General features: G+C 60.5%; 2 protein-coding genes across 6 annotated transcripts in view; one reads left to right on the top strand and one right to left on the bottom strand.

The window, feature by feature from the left end:
* The window catches only part of LOC308607068 (uncharacterized protein), a gene marked incomplete at its 5' end in the record, with an annotated part of 96,035 nt that extends 91,400 nt beyond the window's left edge, over positions 1 to 4,635 (bottom strand). The window contains 2 exons of the mRNA XM_081218658.1: positions 3,618 to 4,244; positions 4,632 to 4,635. Coding sequence (XP_081074784.1) covers positions 3,618 to 4,244; positions 4,632 to 4,635 — 631 coding nt within the window. The remainder of the gene's footprint in view (positions 1 to 3,617; positions 4,245 to 4,631) is intronic.
* Positions 1,436 to 15,599, top strand: UBTF (upstream binding transcription factor). Of its 5 annotated transcripts, none has more exons than XM_081220649.1 (21): positions 1,436 to 1,785; positions 4,769 to 4,893; positions 6,242 to 6,417; positions 6,986 to 7,069; positions 7,167 to 7,322; positions 9,706 to 9,770; positions 10,047 to 10,167; positions 10,543 to 10,653; positions 10,998 to 11,131; positions 11,286 to 11,427; positions 11,722 to 11,763; positions 11,895 to 12,008; positions 12,111 to 12,266; positions 12,636 to 12,770; positions 13,024 to 13,134; positions 13,551 to 13,639; positions 13,743 to 13,932; positions 14,728 to 14,775; positions 14,885 to 14,956; positions 15,053 to 15,196; positions 15,282 to 15,599. In XM_081220649.1, the coding sequence occupies exons 2-21, from the start codon at positions 4,836 to 4,838 to the stop codon at positions 15,408 to 15,410; spliced, it is 2,277 nt and encodes a 758-aa protein (XP_081076775.1). In that variant the 5' UTR covers positions 1,436 to 1,785; positions 4,769 to 4,835; the 3' UTR covers positions 15,411 to 15,599. The 5 variants fall into 5 exon arrangements, with proteins under 5 accessions (XP_081076775.1, XP_081076773.1, XP_081076772.1 ...); XM_081220647.1 differs by lacking the exon at positions 1,436 to 1,785 and adding an exon at positions 1,908 to 2,245; XM_081220646.1 differs by lacking the exon at positions 1,436 to 1,785 and adding an exon at positions 3,232 to 3,596.
* Positions 15,600 to 17,773: the final 2,174 nt, after the last annotated feature.

A 17,773-nucleotide genomic window follows, 5' to 3' on the forward strand; every position in this document is an offset into this window, starting at 1 on the left:
AGCTTAAGCTTCATTAGCATCAAGGTAAATCGGCCCCTCCTACATGCCCTACCCACTGAAAAATCCGGACACACCAGATCTTGACAGGATTTTCCTCCTTGTTTGTGAAACGTGGCAGATGTGGGCTATGGAAGTCCTGGAAAAGGAATCTCATTTCTCCCAGGAGACAAGAGGAATTACAGCAGCAGCGAGGCTGCTGTGTGAGGATGGAGAAGGCTGTGTGCCAGGGGAGAGTCCAAAGGGGCCGGTGACCCAGCTGGTCGAGATGTGGGCCGTAGCAGTGTTGGTGTGGTAGACTGGCATTCCGAGACCCGGGAGCAATGGCTCTGCCCCCGGAGCGATGGCCCAAACCGTAGGCTCGCCTATTGGAAGCAGGCGTTCTTCAGACTGTCTTCTGGTTTCCTGCGTCCAGATGAACCTTCCTCGGAGGAGGGGAGGCAGCGACAGACAACCACAGCCGACGGCAGTGGGAGGGTAGATGGTGGTCCCGCCCAGGCCTTTCGATCCCCGCCCAGGCCCTAAAATCCCTGGCCCTCAGGATGGTGGAGAGCGGAAACCTACGAGGAGGCTTTCCCGCTGCGGCTCGGGCGGCGAGGCCGGGGTGCAAGGCTCCCCTCGCGGCTCCCCTCCGCCGCCGCCGACGCCGTGCGGGGGGCGGGGGGTAGGGTTGGGGGGGCAGTGCCCGCGGCCTGTTTTCCCAGGGCTGGCCGAGCCTTTTTGACAAGCTGATTGCGTGGCGGGGATTGGCTAGTCCGGGCGTGACGCCGGTTAACAACAAAGGTGGAGTTGGAAGAAATTAGATTAAAGGAGAGGGGGGAAAAAAAAAAATTAAACGGGGAGCAGGCAGGGGACAGGAAGCAGAGACCGAAGGGGAGATGCTCGAAGCGCGGTCTCGCGGCTCCGACTTTGCCCCGGAATCCTCTTCGCCTAAACCAACCGGGATTTTTGCTCTCAACCCGGACTCCGGCCCAGCTACCGAAGCCGGGGTGGGAGGGATGGTTTTGCTTCTTGAGAAATGCCCCCAACTCTCACCCTGACACCTCCTTGCTACGGCCCAGGGGGAGAATTATTTGCTTGGACTCCTCGGACCCTAAACCCGAAGGAGGTGAGGGGCATTGAGAATAGCGTGAGGCTCGCTCTAAAACCCGGAAGGCCCTCGCGGGGCACCGAGATCGGACGAGGCGGGGTACTCCCCCGGTTTTCCAGTGTGTTACAAACCGAAGAGCTTCTTGCTTGCTTTTTCTTTTTTTTTTTTTTCCTTTTTGGTAACACCCCCCCCCCTTTCTATCCCCCCCCCACTTGGCTCCAGGGTTGCAAAAGCAAAGAGCAATAAAAAAAAAAAAAAAGCGCGCACACACTCAGACACACACCAGTGGCGACAGGGGAGAGTTGGAAAGACGCAGGAGAGAAGCAGGAGGCAGGAGGCAGCGGGGAGGGAGCAATGGGACCGGGAAGCCGCAGGTTCCCTCGCAAATCCCCCTCCGTCCCCACGTCGTCTCGCCGGCCGCGGCAGGGGAGCGAGGAGCCGGGCGAGCAGATGGAGGAGTGGAGCTCGCTCTAGGCAGCGGGCTTGGCCGGAGAATGGAGGAGCCGCCAAGCGATCGGCTGATTGGAAGAGAAACGCAGAGCGATGGAGGCGGGGGAAGGAGGACGATTTCTCTGCGGGGACTGGCGGCGGCGTATACGCCCGGGTCGAGCGCTGCAGAGCTTGGCTAGCTTTCAACCCGCGCTTGCCGGCTCCAGCCCCGCGCGCCCCCACCCCCAGCCCTCCCGGCGGTTCCGCAGGTGAGTGCGAGCTGGGGGCAAAAAGATCCGAAAGTCTCAACACGCCCGCCCTACCAAAGGAAAAAAAAAAAAAAGCATTTTTCTTTTTCTTTTTTTTTTAATTTTCGTGCAGCCCCCAGCGCGGTGGGACGGAAGGGGTGAGGCTAAGCCGCCCGGAGGAGGCGGAGGGGCCAGGCGAGGCCCGGGTGGCCCGGGAGGCGCGGCGGCGCCGAGGCGGCTCTGACGGGCGAGCGCTCGGAGCGGCGCTGCGCTGCGCCGAGGCGGGCGGGCGGGCGGGCGGAGCGGGGCGGGCGGAGCGCGGCGCGTGGGGCTCGCCATTAGCCGTCGCTCCGCTTCGCCATCTCGGGCTTTGTCTGGCGACTTGCTGCCCCGGCGTCGGCTGCGGCGGAGCTGCAGCTCGGCTCTTCGGCCCGCCGCACCCCTAAGGTGCCCCTGGCCCGCGCTCCCATTCACACGCTCGGTAAGTGAGCCCCGGCGCCGCCGATTTCGGGGGAGAGGGGTTGCTGAGAGTGGCGGCGGCGCCGATCTCCATGCGCCCGGGCAGGCCTGGGGAGCCATGCCGGGCTGGATTGAACCAGCTCCCAGAGAGGCTCCTCCGCCGGAGCCCGTCGCCCCCTCGCCGTATGCGGGGTTTAAGAAGCAAAGGAGACTTTTTTTTTAATTTGCAAGAAGGATATTTTGTAGGGATAATTTTTTTGAAAGTTTCGTGTGTGTGCTGCGAGGCAGCTAGGCGACCGCGAGGCAGGCGCCGAAGCCTGGCGCCGCGATCGGCGTGCGTGCGCCCCGAGCCGGTGGCTACGCTCCGGGGATAAGGGTGGACGCGGACCGCCCGCTCAGCGAGGCGGGCGAGGGGAGCGTATGAGGGCTGGAGTGGAAGCCCGAATCTGAGCTGGGGAGACTGGGGAGAGAGCTCCGGAGCAGGGCTGCAGCCGACCCCTGAGCCTCCACGGCCGCCTGGGGGCCCTCCGGGCACCCTCTCTGCGGCCGCACCTCGCGCCCTCCCTCCCGCGCCGGCCGAGCCTGCTAGTTCCCCCGCGGGTCTGGCGAGGTCGCTCTCGGCGCCCGCCCGCCTCGGCTCCGAGCCCCGCCGCCATCCGGGCGGCTGCGTGTCTCCCTGCCCCGGCCCCCCCCGCTCCCCGGCGGCAGCCACCGCCGCCGCCGCCACCACCACCACTACCACTACCACCACCACCACCACCACCACCACCACCACCCCCCTCCCCTCCTTCCTTCCCTCCGCCTCGGCCGCCCGGGTCCCCCCAGCTCCCGCCCCTCCTCCCAGCTGCCCCCCGCGGAGCCCGCCCGGGCAGGCTGTGGGAGGGAGCGGAGCCGGCGAGGCGGGCGGGCTGGCGCTCGCTCCCCGGGGGTCGGTGTGCGCTCTACGGGGAAGGACGCGCTCGCTGCCCCGCTTCTCCCGCCCCCCCTCCCGCTCCTCCTCCTTTCTCCCTCCTCCTCCCCGCTCCGGCGGCGGAGGCTGCGGCGGCGACGGGGGGTGTGCGAGCTGAGGCCGGGGCCGGCGGGCGGGCGGCGGGCGGGCTGCCTGCAGGCGGAGGGCGCTGTGCTTTGTGCTTTTCGCCGCGAGGAGCAGCAGGCAGCAGCCACAGCCGCCGCCGCCACAGCAGCAGCAGCAGCCGCCGCCCCACAGCCGCCGCCGCCGCCGCCGCCGCCGCCGCCGCCGCGCCCGGAGGAGGAGCCGCTGCCGCCGCGGGAGGGAGCTGCGGCTGTGCCCGGCCGAGCGGGGGAGGGCGCCGCCGCTCAGAGCCGGGGAGGGAGCTGCCGGAGCGGGAAGCCCGGAGGCCGCGCTGCGCCGGGTAACCGAGGCGGCTGAGGACGCGCGCCGGGGTCGGGGCCGGGCGGCGGGGAGCGAGCCGTGGGTGCGGTGGACACCCGGAGGAGACCCGGGGCGACCTCCGGGCAGGGGACTGGGCGAGAGAGGACCAGGGCACTGGAGAGGACGCCGAGAACCGGGGGAGGGGAGGGCAGGAAGCGAGGCCCGAGCCGAGCCCCGGCCGCAGGCGGAGGAGCCCGCGCTTCTCCGAGCCGGCAGGCGCAGTTCTCTCCGGCCGCCGGAGGGGGCGGCGGGGCCGGTGAGCGCTGCTCTCCCGCCTCCCGGCCGCCGTCCTCCCGCCCTCTCCTTGGCTCGGCTCCCCGGAGGCCGGGGCGGGGGCGCCGGCGGGGCTGGGCCGCAGGCTCGGGGGAGGAGGCGGCGGTTCCCGCCGTGGTCGCGCCTCTGCGCCGGGCTCCTCCGTGCGCGTCGGGGTGGCTGGGCGGTGGCGGCGCCTCTGGCCGGGGTGGGTGGCTCGGGGGCGGGGGGCAGGCCAGGCCGCTTCTCTCCGGCTGCTCGCCCGCCCAGGCGGGCGGGGACGGCGTCGGGAGCCCGAGGGGGAGGGCGGCGGGAATCCGGATCCGGTCCCCGGGGGCGATGCGGCCGCTGCGCTCCGGGGCCGGCGGCGGCTGCGCTGCGTCCGGGTCCCCGCCGGGTTGCGGAGGCGGGGGGAACCGGCCGGGGGGGAGCGGGAGGAGGAGACTGCAGCGCGTGCCCGCTTCCGCGGCCGCGCGCGCCCTTTACCCGCCCTTCCTCCTCCCCCGCCCTCCAGCCTGGGGCCTCCCCGGGGCGGGGCGTACAGAAGAGGAGGAGTTTTGTTTTGGTTTTTTTTTTGGCCGGGGTGGGGGAAGGAGGGCGGAGGGCGGGTGCTATAGCTGCACGCGGGAGCAGGGAGCAGTCTTTCGCGTGGGCAGGGGAGGGCGCACGCCGAGGAGCGGGGCTGTAGGGGCTGTAGGGGCTGGGGGGCGGGGGTGTGTGTGGTTAGGAGGTAGAGGAAGAGCGCACTCCCACCCCCACCAACTCATTAAGCCTCCTAGAGTCTTGGCTGGGTCTCTCTGAGAGTGTGGGCTTGTGTCCCCCTCCCCTTTGGGGGAGGGAGGGATAGACAGTCCCCCACCTCTCAGCCCTCCTGAGTGGGGACTGGTGTCTCTTCTAAAGGGTGAGGTGGCTTTGACCCCGGCTTGCCTGGCCAGCACGACCGAGGAGGTGGCTGGACGGCTGGAGAATGAACGGAGAAGCCGACTGCCCCACAGACCTGGAAATGGCCGCCCCCAAAGGCCAAGGTAGGAGCCCCGACCCTCAGGCCTCTTTAACTTAAATCCTCTTTTCTCACGTAGGTCTGCAAGGCCCACTCCCCTTCTAAAGGCCTTCTGCAGTCTGCATTCTCTGAAATGATATGGGAGGGAGCGGCTTGAGTGTCAAACATCCCTTACACTGGGGGTTTGGCTAAACCCAAATTATTTGGCCTTGAACCTATAAACTGTATTTTTCACACTCCATTACCCCCACGTCAGAGGGGGAGTAGGAGGCGTATGCAAGTCTTCCTTCTGGGGTTCCCAGTCAGCTCTAGTGTGTCCCCAACAGTGTCCTGGAACGGGAGGGAAGATGAGGAATGTGGAGGAAGGGGGAGATGAGAGGGATTGGGGAGGCTTTTCAGGTTCTTTATTGTTATTAAGAGGACAGTTTTTGGTGAGGCAGGTTGGAGAGAAAGGGTGTTTTGATGGCTTGAGGCCTCAAAGATAAATAACTACACCCTACCCCACCCAGTGGGGATCCAGTGTGTAGGGTGGCAGGGGGTAGGATGAATCTGAGCATCTGGCAATGCCTGTGGGACATTGAGAGGAGAGAGGATTATGGGTTCATGTGACCCATCTGTGGAAACCCTGGCCCAGGTTACCAGATGTAAATACAAGAGCCCTTTTGACTCCTAGCCTTGGATAGCTGTCCTCCCAGCTCACTTTCCAGGGAAGCCACCCTCCAGAGAGGCCTCACTGGAGCTACCTTTCAGTGGCTGGAAATAGCTGGTCCAGACTCCGTTTTTTGCCTGCATGGGGAGTTGGGCTGAGAAGACAACTCAGAATTCTAGGGGAGGGGGCGGGTGTCTCCCTGGAGCAGGGCCCTGGGAGTGTTTGCCCACCTGCCTGCCTTGCCTCACAGCTGCCCTATATGGTTCTACCATTGTTTTACTTACCCCAAATTCTCCTTTGGTCCTCTTTGAGAGGAGGGGTAGGATGGTGGAATACTCATGCCTCTAATGTTAGTTTCTAGCTGTGCTGGAGAGAGACATCAGCATGGGTTCTCCTTCCTGCCCACACCCCTTCCTCAGTCTGCACATTTAGGGTAGCCACCTAGAACTTGGATTGAATTTAGCTTCACGTGTAGATGTGTTGCCTCCTTCCTTCCCTTCCTTCTCCGATAAGCTAGCTGTTCTCCAGCAGTGTCCCAAATCACTGTAGCTTCCTTTCCCCGCACTTGGCTACAGTAAATTGTAACCCATGTCAGGCTGCCTTCAGATGGGAAATAATCAGGGTCCGGGATGCTCTGGGAAGGAAGGGTTGAGTGCTTAAGGACTGGGGAGCAGATGGGGGCTGGCATGAGCCAGGCATGATGGCTTTTCTTACCCTTCCCCAGACCGCTGGTCCCAGGAAGACATGCTGACTTTGCTGGAATGCATGAAGAACAACCTTCCATCCAATGACAGCTCCAAGTTCAAAACCACCGAGTCACATATGGACTGGGAAAAAGTAGCATTTAAAGACTTTTCTGGAGACATGTGCAAGCTCAAATGGGTGGAGATTTCTAACGAGGTAACGAATCCCCCCACCCGCTTCCTGACACATTCAAACACACATCTACACTTACCCTTGCCTCTCAACCTTCCTGGTGGAGGAGATGGAACAGAAGTCTATAAACAGGAAGGAAAGAGACTAGGCAAGGTGCTCTTGTGGTCGCCCTTGTGCATTTTGGGAGGTGGCACGGTTGACAGCACTGGCCAAGACTTCTCAGTTCTGCCACTTTCTAGCTGTGTGGCCTTGAATACTTACCGTCTTAGAGCGTCTGTTGCCTGAGCTGTTCTGGGGATTGAATGAGGTGCTGACATGGACAACCATTTCGAGGTCAGGTGGTCACCATGTTGCTGTCCTGTGCTGTGTACTGACTGCCTGGGCCTCTGCAGTAAGCACAGACCAGTGCCTGGGTGTCTGCCTGGGTGTCAGGGCTGTCTGAGTTGTGTCACTGTTGGCCCCTGCCCTCCTCCTTCGATAACTTCAGTCTAGTGGAAAGTAGAGAAGGCCCATTGGGAAGCAAGGCTTCGTGCCTGGGTGGTGTCCCCCTTTTCGGAACTTCCCCTTCCACTCACCTCCCTTCCTCCTCCAGGTGAGGAAGTTCCGTACGTTGACAGAACTGATCCTCGATGCTCAGGAACATGTTAAAAATCCTTACAAAGGCAAAAAACTCAAGGTGAGTTGCCAGGAGGAGGAGCACAAAGGTTTGGAGAGGCAAGGTCCAAAGAATGGACAGTGTCTCACCTTGACCATGTCCTTGTTCCTCCTTCCAGAAACACCCAGACTTCCCAAAGAAGCCCCTGACCCCTTATTTCCGCTTTTTCATGGAGAAGCGGGCCAAGTACGCAAAACTCCACCCCGAGATGAGCAACCTGGACCTGACCAAGATTCTGTCCAAGAAATACAAAGAGCTGCCGGAGAAGAAGAAGGTGGGGGGAGGGGGACTAAGGTGCGGGGAGGGAAAAGGCCGGGAGCAGCTGGTGTGGTGTAGGTCATCTGTCGGGGGTGGTGAGGGCTTAGACCAAGGGACCTGGCATCAGGGGCGTGGGTGGGTCAGCTGAGCAGAGTAGGGCCTTGGGCAGCCACACCTGATCACCCTCTGCCAGGCCCACACACTGTCCGGCGTGGGCACTGCTGCAGGTGTAACCCTGACCGAGGCAGGCAAAACCCGTAGTGTTCTTTCACACACACGTCCTCACTGTTAGGCCTGCAGAGCTGTTCACTTCTGATATTTCCCCACATGGTCTCGTTTGATGCTTGTAGAGGTAACCCCGGGAGACTGGGTTATCCTGATTTTGTGGGCAACGAACTGGGGTGCAGGAGGGTATCGTGTCCCAGGACTCCGGTTTAGTGCTCAGGCTCCCTGCCTAGTGCTTTTCTCACTGCCACGTCCACAGGTTACATGGGTGGGCTTCCCCTTGCACACATTGTCCCTTGTGGCCTTACGCTCTCCCAGACCCTCAAGCCCGTTAACCTTGGGCAGGGGCTGCCCAGCCTCCCAGGCAGGGGTGGACACAGCACAGTGAGATCATGCGGTACCTTGCAGAGATAGACAGCAAAGCACTGCAGCTGGGACACGAGTGAGGTGGGGTGGGGAGAGAGACACACACACACACAGGAGATGCTACATGGTGAGATGGAGCCAGGGACAGATGTTGGCAGGGGGCAGCAGGAGAGACAAGGGGGCACATTTATTTGCTGGGAGAGGACACAGAGTTGCAGGCAGCCAGCTCTCGGGAGGGCACCAGCACCGGGGGTAGCCCTCTTCCTGGTCTGCACACCCTGGCTTTGGGCTCACGTGGCCTGGTTCTGTACCCAGAAAAGGAGCTAGCTTGGCTGGGTAGATCCGGCTGTCTGCAACTACTGCTTGAGCCAAGCCGGAGTATGAATCGCTGGAGCTATTCTTGACCCCTACGATGGGGCCGTCACAGAACTGACTGTACACATAACACCGAGACATTTCCACAGGGTGGGAGGGAGAGGCAAAGGGTCTCAGGTTCAGGGAGGGATAGAAGAAACTCCGTGGTAGAGTGGACAGAGTGCCGGCCTAGGGGACACAGGCCTTGGGCCTGTTCTGGCTACCACTGAATCACTGTGTATGTGCCCTTCGGTAAGTTCCTTCCGTCCTTCGGGCCTGGTCTTGATCTGAGGTGTGGAGGGTGAGCCTGATCTGGGTGGTGCCTTCCGGCTCCAAAAGCTGCTGTTTTGTGTGAGGAGGGCTGCGACTGGGGCTGAGCGGGCTGGGTTCTGCTCCTGGTTTTCTACGGGAACCTCGGAGGGAAGTGGAGCTGCCTCGCTTCTTGCGCCTGATGAGAGGCAGGGGTTGGGCTCAATCAGCTTGAGCCTCTGGCCTCCTCCAGTGCTAACTCATTTGTGAATCTGGGAAGAAGAGGGATAAAGGAAAGACGGACATTGAGTGGGAGCCAGGACAGGATGTAGATGAGGAAGGGAAAGAGACAGGCTGGAAGGGAAGTCAGAGTGAGGGGTGTGGAGAGGCCGGAAGGATACCGGGATGGAGGTGGGATGGTGGGATGGTGGGAAGGGAGGACCAGGCTGGTAGAAGCCGGTGCAGTCGAAGGAAGGGAAGCCAAACAGCAAAGGAGAATGACGGGGCTGGGAGAGGGAGGGCTCAAGGAGCGAAAGAGCCAAGAGCCTGGAAGAAGGGATCAGAGGCAGGGAGGGTGGCAATGGCTGGGGGTGGGGGTGGGGGTGGGGGTGGTGTCAGGATCGCCAAGGACAGCCAGGGACCCAAAGGTAGCAGATGGGGGGAAAAAATCCATATACAAGAATTCACTCTGGGTTCCCTCCAATGCGATCTCCCTTTGGAAGCAGGACTCAGCCTGCCACTTGCCCTGTGGGCCACCTCTGAGGGGGCAGATTAGTATTAGCTGCCACAGACACAGGAGGAGAGCACGACAGGAGCAAGGCCTACATCTTCTCCTGACTCACTGGGAGTGTCGTGGCGTTGGGGAAAGGCAGAGGGGTAGTGTTGCGGGGAGTCCCAGCCCTGTCGCTGCTTACTGCGTGACTGGATAATGCCATGTCCCCTTCCTGGGACTCTTTCCCTTTCTTAAAAGGAGGGGATAGGATGCAGGATGTGTTCTGGGAGACCCCTGTAGCTCCCACTGTCTGGGCTACGGTGGAGTCCCCCACCCCCAGCCCACTGGAAGGCAGACCGCAGTCCCTTTCCTGCTCACGACATCCTCTATATACAGCACCAACTGGGAGGCAAAAGAGCTAGCAAGGAGGGCTTGGTGGGTTTTGTAGCTCAGGCCTTGGGTTGTGGATGACCCCGTCACCTCCTCCCCCCAGATGAAGTATATTCAGGACTTCCAGAGGGAGAAACAGGAGTTTGAGCGAAACCTCGCCCGATTCAGGTAAGGCAGTGGAGCCCAGAGGAGGGCCACAGGGCGCTGGGTGCGGCAGGAGAGGGTAGCAATGACCAGAGCCTGGCACTTGAGGCACGGAAGATGGATGGGTCACCTGTAGACCCTAGTGGCTTAGGCTCAAGGGGAGGGACCGGCAGGCAACCGCTGTCCCACTAGGCCCCAGCTGATAGGCCAAGGAGCCTTGGTGGGTGGGGCAGCTAGCTTGGGTCTGCCCTGGCAGGGTCCCCTCCCCCCATTGACTGTTGCTCCCCGTGCCCTGGCTAGGGAGGATCACCCAGACCTAATCCAGAATGCCAAGAAGTCGGACATCCCTGAGAAGCCCAAAACCCCCCAGCAGCTGTGGTACACCCACGAGAAGAAGGTGTACCTCAAAGTGCGGCCAGATGTGAGTGTCCGGCCAAGGGGTGGCAGGGAGGGCGCACGGTAGTGGCAAGGGGGAGCCGCGCCAGATCGGCCGGGCACGGTGCAGGGGTGCAGGAGAGGAGGCCCCTCCCCAGGGGTGGGCTGCATGGACAGGGCCTGGGCCAGCTGGCGTGCGAGTGTGTGCATGTGTGCGTGTGTGAGCCTGTCCCCTTGCACCCAGGCGGGCCCCGCCCCCCGCCCCCCCCCGCCCCCTCTCTGCCTTCCCCTCCTGGCCTGTGGGGGACACTCTCGTGACCTCCTGTGGCCTGAGGGGGCGGGGGCCTCTGTGTCCCCCTCCCCTTCCCCTCCCCCCCTGCCCCTGGCTGCCTGCGTGTGTCTGACGGCTTTTGGTTTGCAGGCCACTACGAAGGAGGTGAAGGACTCCCTGGGGAAGCAGTGGTCTCAGCTCTCGGACAAAAAGAGGCTGAAATGGATTCATAAGGCCCTGGAGCAGCGGAAGGAGTACGAGGTTAGGCTTCCGCTGCGCTCCTCCCCGCCCGGCTCTTCACGAGCCTCTGCCCTCTGACTCTGCGGCCTCCGCACTCTGCGGCAGGCAGTCTCTCCCCGTCCTACCGCTGAGGGAGGGGCCTTCTGGGCCCCTCACCTCTGCCCCTACCTTCCCCGCCCCGCCCCTCCCCATGAGATCTCAGGCTAGGGCAGGGCAGGGCACCACGTCTCGTGTGACACAGCAGACACACGGCCACCCCCCAGCTTTGCTCCCTGCCTCCCCTTCCCAGCGGCTCTCCCCCACCCCCCCGGCCCCGGCTAACCCCACACCCCGTTGCCCTCCATCCCCCCTGCCTCACTCTGCAGGAGATTATGCGTGACTATATCCAGAAGCACCCCGAGCTCAACATCAGTGAGGAGGGCATCACCAAGTCCACCCTCACCAAGGCCGAACGCCAGCTCAAGGACAAGTTTGACGGGCGACCCACCAAGCCACCTCCGTGAGCGCTGCCCTGGGGTGGGTGGGCGAGCGGGCAGCTAGGGAGCCGGGCTGGGGAAGGGCCTCAGCCCAGGCTCTGGAAGTGAGGGGGCTGCCGCCCTGGGCCTCCCAGGTCGCTCACAGGGCCGTTCCTCCCTTGCTGCCGGTTGTGACAGGAACAGCTACTCGCTGTACTGCGCAGAGCTGATGGCCAACATGAAGGACGTGCCCAGCACAGAGCGCATGGTGCTGTGCAGCCAGCAGTGGAAGCTGCTCTCCCAGAAGGAGAAGGATGCCTACCACAAGAAGTGCGACCAGGTGAGCCGCGGCAGGAGCCAGCCCTGGAGAGGGAGGACTCCTGGAGAGCCTTGGGGTTTTGAAGCATGAGGTCTGACCCCTGGGCACCTGCTTCAGACACGGTGTTGTACTAGGTTTAGCATCTGGGCTGATGCAGGCAGATTCTCGGGCCTCGCGCTTACCATCTGTGGAGGGAGACTAGGCCCTGTCCAGGCTCTGGAAGGTCTGCTGAGGGCTACTGTTTGTCCCCCGAGCACGGGAGGGTCTCCAGTGAGGCTGCCCCCATGCTGACCCTGACTCCGCTTCCTTTCCCAGAAAAAGAAAGATTATGAGGTAGAACTGCTCCGTTTTCTAGAGGTGAGTGTTCCTTTCGGGAGGGCAGAGGGCAGAGGGAGGCCGGGGCATTGGTGAGCAACGCCCTTAAGACAACCAGGAAGCAGCCTGGGGACCAGACCTTCAGCCCTGTGCTGGCCCTTCTCCCCAACCAGAGCCTGCCTGAGGAGGAGCAGCAGCGGGTCCTGGGCGAGGAGAAGATGTTGAACATCAACAAGAAGCAAGCCACCAGCCCAGCCTCCAAGAAGCCCTCCCAGGAAGGGGGCAAGGTGGGCAGGGGGCACGACCAGGCAGGTCCTGGGGGCGGGGGGAGGTGGGGCTCCTCCCCGTGAACACCCCGTGGACCCCGACCCTCTTTGCACATCTACAAGGGTGGCTCGGAGAAGCCCAAGAGGCCCGTGTCAGCCATGTTCATCTTCTCGGAAGAAAAGCGGCGGCAGCTGCAGGAAGAGCGGCCTGAGCTTTCAGAGAGCGAGCTGACCCGCCTGCTGGCCCGCATGTGGAATGACCTGTCAGAGAAGAAAAAGGTCAGGCCTGCCAGACCGGAGGGGCTGCCGGGCAGGGTCTGGGCTGCTTCTCCCCTGGGGGCTAGCTGTACTTCCTCACCCTGCCCCAGGTGTGTGTGGGGTGTGAGCCGCAAGGGTGCCTGGGCGCAGATGGTGGGGCTGGGAACCCAGCGAGCCGGAAGGCGGGAAGCTGTCAGCTGTGGGCTGTGGGCTCCCTGGGGAGCAGGGCCGCTGGGCAGCTTGAGCCCCTGGCCGGAGACATCTGCACCGGCCCACGCCGCTGCTCATCCCACCCTTGTCGGTGGCGGGGAGAGCCTTCAACTGCTGGACGAGCCACGTGCGCCCCCTGGGGGTGGCCGGAAGGCTGACGCCTCTGCCGCCCCTCTGCAGGCCAAGTACAAGGCCCGGGAGGCTGCACTGAAGGCCCAGTCAGAGAGGAAGCCAGGCAAGCTGCCAGAGTCGCCCAAAAGAGCCGAGGAGATCTGGCAACAGAGTGTCATCGGCGACTACCTGGCCCGCTTCAAGGTGGCAGGCAGTGGGAAAGGGGTTGTTTGGGGTTTTTTTTTTCTTTCTTTTTCTTTCTTTTGGTTTGTGTGTGTGTGTGTTGTTGTTTTTCTGCTTTATTTTTCCGTTTCCTTTTTCTTTCTCTTCTTTTTCTCGGTAAGTAGTTACTTTATTATTAATTTCATAGGAAAGGGGTGGTTCTGCCACCGCCCATGCAGACCCGCTCCAGCCCCAGGTGACCCTTCCCACAGCTGACACCCCTGTCTGTCCCCAGAACGACCGGGAGAAGGCCTTGAAAGCCATGGAGATGACTTGGAACAACATGGAAAAGAAGGAGAAACTAATGTGGATTAAGAAGGCGGCCGAAGACCAAAAGCGATATGAGGTAGAAAAGGGCTTCTGGTTAGCACAGTGGGGCAGGATGGAGCTGGGGCCACCTCTCTCCACTTAAAACTCAGGAGCACCCTCCTGGGTGGGCAGCTTTCCTCACTGCGTGGGACTTGGAGCCAGAAGTCCCAGCTTGGGTTGTGTGACCCTAAGTAAGTCTCTTAACTTCCTTCTGTGAGCCTCAGTGATGCATCACTAAAACGAGGGCGATGATACTAGTCGTGTGAGTGCAATTATGAGAGCACTTTCAGACGGCAGTGCCTGTCTGACACAGGTGTGAGTTGTTAGGAAGTTGCTCCCTGGCTGTGCCTCAGTTTCTTCCTCCTTCCTGGTACATAAAAGGAGAGTCAGCTAAGGACTGACGGCATGGGGCAGGCGGGAGGATGAGTGTGACCTTTCCGGGTGTCCCCATAGAGAGAGCTGAGTGAGAGGCGGGCACCCCCGGCTGCTGCAAACTCATCCAAGAAGATGAAGTTCCAGGGAGAACCCAAGAAGCCTCCCATGTGAGTCTGGGGGCTGGAGTTCACCCTAGGGATGGGGAGGGTCAGGGCAGGACGGCTGCTTGGTTGGTCTCCTGACCTTCCCTGCAACGCCCCCGCCTCCCAGGAACGGTTACCAGAAGTTCTCCCAGGAGCTTCTGTCCAACGGGCAGCTGAACCACCTGCCACTGAAGGAGCGCATGGTGGAGATTGGCAGCCGCTGGCAGCGCATCTCCCAGAGCCAGAAGGAGCACTACAAAAAGCAGGCCGAGGAGCAGCAGAAGCAGTACAAAGTGCACCTGGACCTCTGGGTCAAGGTGAGAGGGCCGGGGGACCCTAGGAAGGATGACAGAAGCATCGTGGTGGCTGGTCTGCATTCATGATTTCATTCAGTGTCCCAGCAGCCCTTCAGGGTGATGATTACTATCAAAGATAAGGAAACCAAGGCTCAGAGGGGTTAAGTAACTTAGCCAAGGTCACACAGCTAGTGAGTGGGAAAATCCAAATGAGACTGCCTTTTCCTCCCTCCAGTTGGGACCAGGGGACCTCTCCTAGACTCTGGCTCAGCCCCTAGCCTCTGAGCTTCCTTTCTGTGCCTTGCTTGAGCAGTCAGATCTGTAAAGCGGGGAGAGTCACTGATGTCCTCCCCAGCCACCCAGGCAGGTTGGCCAAGGACCCAGGGAATTAGCAGGGTTTAAGTGTTTCAGAAGTTTGGTGAGCCCCACTGCGTTGGCAGTGGCTCTGGACTTGGCTTCCGGGGAGGGGTGATGCAGCCAGGCTATGGAAGTCATCGTGTGGGGCTTCTCTGAGTTGAGGAACGCCCTGAATCTGGAGCCTCCATTTGGGTAGAGCAACAGGACAGACATGAAAACCAACAGTCTTAGGACAGGGTAGCTTAGAAAAGGCTTCAGGGCATCTTAAGCAGAAACACTGAGCTGTGTTCTCAGGTCCCTGGGGTTCTCTGCAGAGACCCAAGGTATGGGGAGACTGGGACAGGCAAAGGTGGGATGGCGGTCATTGCTCAGCCCACTGCCTGGCACTTGGCCAGCATGCTCTGTCAGCAGTAGTTTGGGTCGTGTTCCAACCCTCACCTCCTTCTCTGTCTCCCCCAGAGTCTGTCTCCCCAGGACCGTGCAGCATATAAAGAGTACATCTCTAATGTGAGTCTGGGAGCGGGCTGGTGTTGGGATAAGGAGGGAACTTGGGGTGGGGGGGATGTTTGGAACTCATGGCTGCTCCCTTTGCCCACGTCCCCTTCCTCTCCTACAGAAACGTAAGAGCATGACCAAGCTGCGAGGCCCGAACCCCAAGTCCAGCCGGACTCCCCTGCAGTCTAAGTCGGTAAGGAGCCCCTCTCAGAAGGGGGACCGGGAGCGGGGGTCCGAGGTGCCTGGAGTGGTGTGGCAGGGACCACTCATGTGCTTCCATCCCTCCCAGGAGTCTGAGGATGACGATGAAGAGGATGAAGATGAGGATGACGAGGATGATGAGGAGGAAGATGATGAGAACGGGGACTCCTCTGAGGACGGCGGGGACTCCTCCGAATCCAGCAGCGAGGATGAGAGCGAGGATGGGGATGAGGTGGGATGGATGGCGCCCGGTGGGAGGGGCGCGCGGGGCCCTGCCAGGACGGCCACCCGGTGACGGCACATTCCTTGCCTCGCAGAATGAGGAGGATGACGACGACGACGAGGACGACGACGAGGACGATGACGAGGACGAGGACAACGAGTCCGAGGGCAGCAGCTCCAGCTCCTCCTCCTCGGGGGACTCCTCGGACTCTGACTCCAACTGAGGCTCAGCCCCACCCGGGGCTCCCCTCCCCGACTCACCACCTTTGTTTCTCCCCCATGTTCTGTCCCCTGCCCCTTGGCCTCCCCCACTTTCTTTCTTTCCTTTTTTTTTTCTTCTTTTTTTTTTTTTTAAACAAAATACGGTGGGGGGGAGGCACTGGAGGCGCCCAGGCCAGAACTCTTCGGCCTCAGAGACATCAGCCCTGGGGGACCCTCCAGGGAGCACAACCTTCAGACTGAGCCACCACTGGACCGGCCCAGCCCACCTCCCTCTGCACTTGCGGTTCCGGCATGGACAATGGACCTGGGAGTGGGATGGGGTGGGGGACCCAAAGAGTTCAGTGAGGCCCCTTACACCTGCAGCCCGACCCAAGGGAGGGTGGAAGCTTGGGGAAGACCCCTTTCTTTCCAGAGGGGCTTGCAACCTGGACCCCTACGTTGGAACTGGAGGCAGGGAACATGGGAGAGGAGCGGGGGGCGCCTATGGGAACATAGGCACTGACCCATGGCCCTCTCCTGCCCCCTGCGGGAAGGAGCTGCCTGGACCCACTTGCGGGGGGGAGGGGCAGATGTCTTTTTTATATATGTGTATATATTTTTTTTTTTTAAGCTCTGAGCTGTCAACGAGACGTTTCCTACCGACCTCGGCTGCCGTCTCTGTTGTCATTTCTGGGAGAGGGAGGGTTTAGAGGGTAGGTTTGGGACTTTTTTAAAACGGTCTTGATGCGTATGGAAAAGTGTATGTGCGCACGTGTGTGTGTGTGTGTGTGCGCGCGTGCGCGTGTGTGGCCTATACATAGCATGTGTGCACCTGTGGATGTGTGCAAAGGCACATGTGCATTTGTGCGTGTAAGAGAGAAGGGGGCGCCCACCTCAGTCTGTGAAGCTGGTAAAAGGGTTGGTGAGGGCCAGGGAGACATTGATCCTGGTGGGGATAGGCCGGGGTGGCCCCTTTCTCCATATCTTCTGCTTTGCTTCGTCTCTAATTCAATTTGGGGGGTGTACTGAAGCCACTCTGATGTTTCCTATACTGGTTTCCCTCTGTCAGGGTCATTGGAGCTACTGCTAGTCTCCAATATCCAGCAGGACTGTGGGGAGGGGGAACAGACCAGGTGAAGCTTAAAGCTTTGATTTGGTGGGAAAGGCCCTTGCAACTCATCTGAGGGGTCACCCAGCCACCCTGGGCTCTGAACCTGGCCTTCAAGAAATGTGTTGGAAGCTCTTAACTTACACATCCCTCCTGTCTTTCCCCCCGCATATCCTCCAGGTACCCCACGCCTGTTTCCTTTGATTTCTCAGGTGTGCTCCCTTCCCCACCCCACCTCCCCAAATCCACAGCTGGGGAAGAGGTCTGCAAAAGCGGCTTTTGCAAGCTGTCCTCCTAGGCCTTCCCAGCCATCCCCCTCATTTTGGTACCCTGATTCCTAGATTCTTCATAAGCCAAGCCACCTTGCCTCTCTGGGTTTAATTTTTGTTGGTTTGTTTTTTATTAAATTTTGGCTTCTCTCTTTTAAAAAAAAAAACAATCACGTCAGTGACCTATTTAATTGGGGCTTTGTGCATTTCCACCTTCCCCTCTGAATGAAAGCCAAGGGATGGGGAAGAATGGGAACTCTACCTAGGAGGTGGGATAGGAGAGGTAGGTCCCCTTCCCAGAGGAAGGCAGACCATCTGCTTTGCCTTAGCCATGGTGCTGGGGAGGGGGGTTGCGGCTAGGGAGGGACACTCCCCACTCCTACTCCCCTTTGTCCTGATCCTGGAGTTAGGTACTGGGGTCCGTAGGTTCTATTTCTTCCCAAGAGCCCCTGCAAAGAACCCCATTACCCTGAGTGCCCCTGCTCTGTTGTGTTTTCGCGGACTGTGTTTTCATTTAAAAACAACTTTGAATGGGGCACTTTTTTTTTTTCCTGTTTTAAAAATTGAAAAATTCTTACAGTACGAACAGGGCTGTGGTGGTGGGGGAGTTAGTGCTGTGAGAGGTGACTCGGTGCATTTTGGCACTGGGATTGGACGGCTGGGGGGGGGGAGGACCCTCACTCCCCCCACCCCGTTTTTTTTTCTAATATCTAAGAAGTGTTTTTGTAGGTTTCAACAACTGCAACTTGAATTTGCATCATGGGAGGTGGGAGGGAATGGCTTAGAGGTGTCTGCCTAAGCTGAAGGCCAACCGTGGAAGTGTTGTTTCCCCTTTTTTGTACAATAAAGTGAAAAACAAAGGTGTGACTGCTGACTGATCCCTGGACTCAACGACAGGGGTGACCGGACGGTCTCAATGTGGGAAGACCCTTGAAGCCAGCTGTTTGCCCCTTCTTTCTAGAACCATCTTCCTCATTCCTGACGATTCCGTAGGCAACCTGCCTTCACA

The sequence above is a fragment of the Mesoplodon bidens genome (genome assembly GCF_964165515.1).
Source record: "Mesoplodon bidens genome assembly, chromosome: 19".
Taxonomy (NCBI): Eukaryota; Metazoa; Chordata; class Mammalia; order Artiodactyla; family Ziphiidae; genus Mesoplodon; species Mesoplodon bidens.

Excerpts from the sequence above, each read along its gene's own strand:
- UBTF (XM_081220649.1), top strand. The coding sequence starts at position 4,836 with ATGAACGGAGAAGCCGACTGCCCCACAGACCTGGAAATGGCCGCCCCC. Across the intron at positions 6,418-6,985 it reads GGGTGGAGATTTCTAACGAG|GTGAGGAAGTTCCGTACGTT; the intron begins GTAACGAATCCC and ends TTCCTCCTCCAG. Across the intron at positions 11,428-11,721 it reads ACCACAAGAAGTGCGACCAG|AAAAAGAAAGATTATGAGGT; the intron begins GTGAGCCGCGGC and ends TTCCTTTCCCAG.